At 35.8% G+C, this 2,399-nt stretch overlaps 1 protein-coding gene across 1 annotated transcript; it reads left to right on the plus strand.

Moving 5' to 3' along the window:
- Positions 1-276: 276 nt before the first annotated feature.
- On the plus strand, positions 277-1,842 carry LOC135151450 (uncharacterized). Its single transcript, XM_064089900.1, has 2 exons — positions 277-651; positions 748-1,842. Exons 1-2 carry the CDS (start codon positions 277-279, stop codon positions 1,840-1,842), a joined length of 1,470 nt encoding a protein of 489 aa, XP_063945970.1.
- Positions 1,843-2,399: the final 557 nt, after the last annotated feature.

Consider the following 2,399-nt stretch of genomic DNA (forward strand, 5'->3'; position numbering starts at 1 on the left):
ACTTGGAAGGTTCTTGATATAAAAATCTCTCAGGTGGATCAAACAATCCACCTGAAATTTTTAAGATCCTTGTTCTTTAAATTTCTGTTTTAGCTTTTATATTCTCTTGTAGTTTGAATATAATCTGTTGTGCAAAAGTTGTTGAAATTTTTGTAGATTGTATTCAACCCCCACTTCTACAATCTGACTTATTGTTTGTATTTTCAAAATAACAATTGGTATCAGAGCTGGGCTTCTAACATATAAGAAGTTTTCAGATCCTAAAGACAATCAACAATGGGAAGAAGAGATGAAGGAGTCAAGATTCCAATGCTGGTCAAAGAACACTACTTTCATTGGAAAGTAAAAATGTGGATGCATCTTCTCTCCTTAGATCCTAGCTACAGCAACTATATTGAGAAAGGACCACATGTTCCAGTCAAAATCAATACTGCCCTGAGACTTGATGGAAGTGAAGCAGAAGATGTTGAAGTGCCTAAAAATCCTTCTGAGTTTACTGAAGAAGATGAGAATGAAGTGCACAAGGATAACAAGGCTATGAACATTCTTTTTAATGGTATTGATGATGATATGTTTGATAGTGTTATCAACTGCCCTACTACAAAAGAAATATGGGACACTATTCAAACTTTATGTGAAGGCACTGATCAAGTTAGGGAAAACAAGATGTAGTTGTTTGTCCAACAATATAAGAGCTTTCATTCTAAGTCTAGGGAATCTCTAAATGATTTATTTAACATATTTTAGAAACTATTAAATGGATTAAAGTTGTATGGTAGAATCTATATGGTCAAGGACTCAAATCTCAAATTCTTGAGAGCCTTGCCTAGAGATTGGAAACCTATGACTGTTGCTTTGAGACAAGCTCAGAATTTTAATGAATACTTTCTTGACAAACTCTATGGTATTCTTAAGACTTATGAGCTTGAAATACAGCAGGATGAAGAACTGGAAAAGAACTCCAAGAGGGAGAAAACTGTGGCTCTTGTAGCAGAAAAGGAAGAGGAAGAGGAGAAGGCATTAAAATTTGTGATTGCTGGAAAGGCCTCAAGCAACTCTGCTTGTGAAGGAAAGAAGGATGATGGAAAGAAGAAAGCAAAAATCATTGAAAAAGATGAAGAATCTTCAGCTCAAGATGAGCTAGATGACCTTGATGAACATCTAGCATTTCTTGCCAGAAAATTCTCCAAGCTCAAGTTCAAACGAAACGCTGTCAGCTCTAGACCATTCAACAGAGGAAATCAATCCAAACCATTTGGTATGGTTGATAGATCAAAATTCAAGTGTTTCAATTGTGGTCTACCTGGACACTTCTCTAATGAGTGCAGAAGACCTTCTTCTGAAAAGAAAGGATCTTCCTCAGAAAATGTGGATTACAGAAGAAAGTATTTTGATCTACTCAAGCAAAGCAAGGAGAAGGCACTCATAACTGAGGATGGTGACTGGGCTACTGATGAAGGAGATTCTGACAATGAGGAACATGTCAACCTTGCCTTGATGGCAATTGGAGATGAAGCTGATTCTTCCACCACCAGCAATGGACAGGTAAAAACCACCAACAAATCTGATCTCTCTAAGTCTGAATGCAAGAAAATCATTGATGACATGTCTAATGAAATCTATAATCTTAGAGTCTCTCTTAAATCTCTAACAAAAGAAAATGTTAGAATTAAAGGGACTAATGATTTGCTTACCGAAAGAAATGGAAAGCTTGAAACTGAATTAATCCAAATGGATAAAATCAAAAAGTCTTCTGAGCTTGCCAAAGATGAGTTGCTGGCTATTCTGAAAAGAGAAGAAATTCTCAAAAAGCAACTGGAAAGGGAACAAGATAATTGCTAAATGGAAAGATTCTAGGAATTTTCTTGAAAACTTGAGCTTTACACAAGATCTTGAGGAATCATGTAAGAATTGCTGGAGGAAGGACAAAATGTTGTTAGATGAATCTGATCTCTTAGTGGATAGTGATCATCCATTGATATATACTCAATCAACGGATGAAAGCTATCCATTGAAGAATCAAAAAGCAGTTGATGACAACAAACTCAAGAAGTTGGATAAGAAGTACGGGCCCATCAATAAAAATTTTGTGAAGGAATCTGTTAGTTCCAAAAAAATTGAAAGGGAAGGAATTGGTCATAGTGAAGTTAGAATGGAAGCTGGAAAAGGAAAGAAGAAGAGCTCTAGGAATATTGGCAAAGTTGGGATCAACAAAAAGAATGATTACACACCTGACAAAAATGCTGTTAGAAAAACTTGCTCTAAATGTGGTAGTGTTAATCATCTTGCTGTTAACTGCAAAAATGCTCTATCTGATCTTTGCATGCGTAATCCTATGATGAATGCTCACATGTCTTATATGCCTATGTTTCCTCATGCTCCCATTCAATATGCTAATA

The sequence above is a fragment of the Daucus carota genome, chromosome 3, assembly GCF_001625215.2.
Source record: "Daucus carota subsp. sativus chromosome 3, DH1 v3.0, whole genome shotgun sequence".
Classification (NCBI taxonomy): domain Eukaryota; kingdom Viridiplantae; phylum Streptophyta; class Magnoliopsida; order Apiales; family Apiaceae; genus Daucus; species Daucus carota.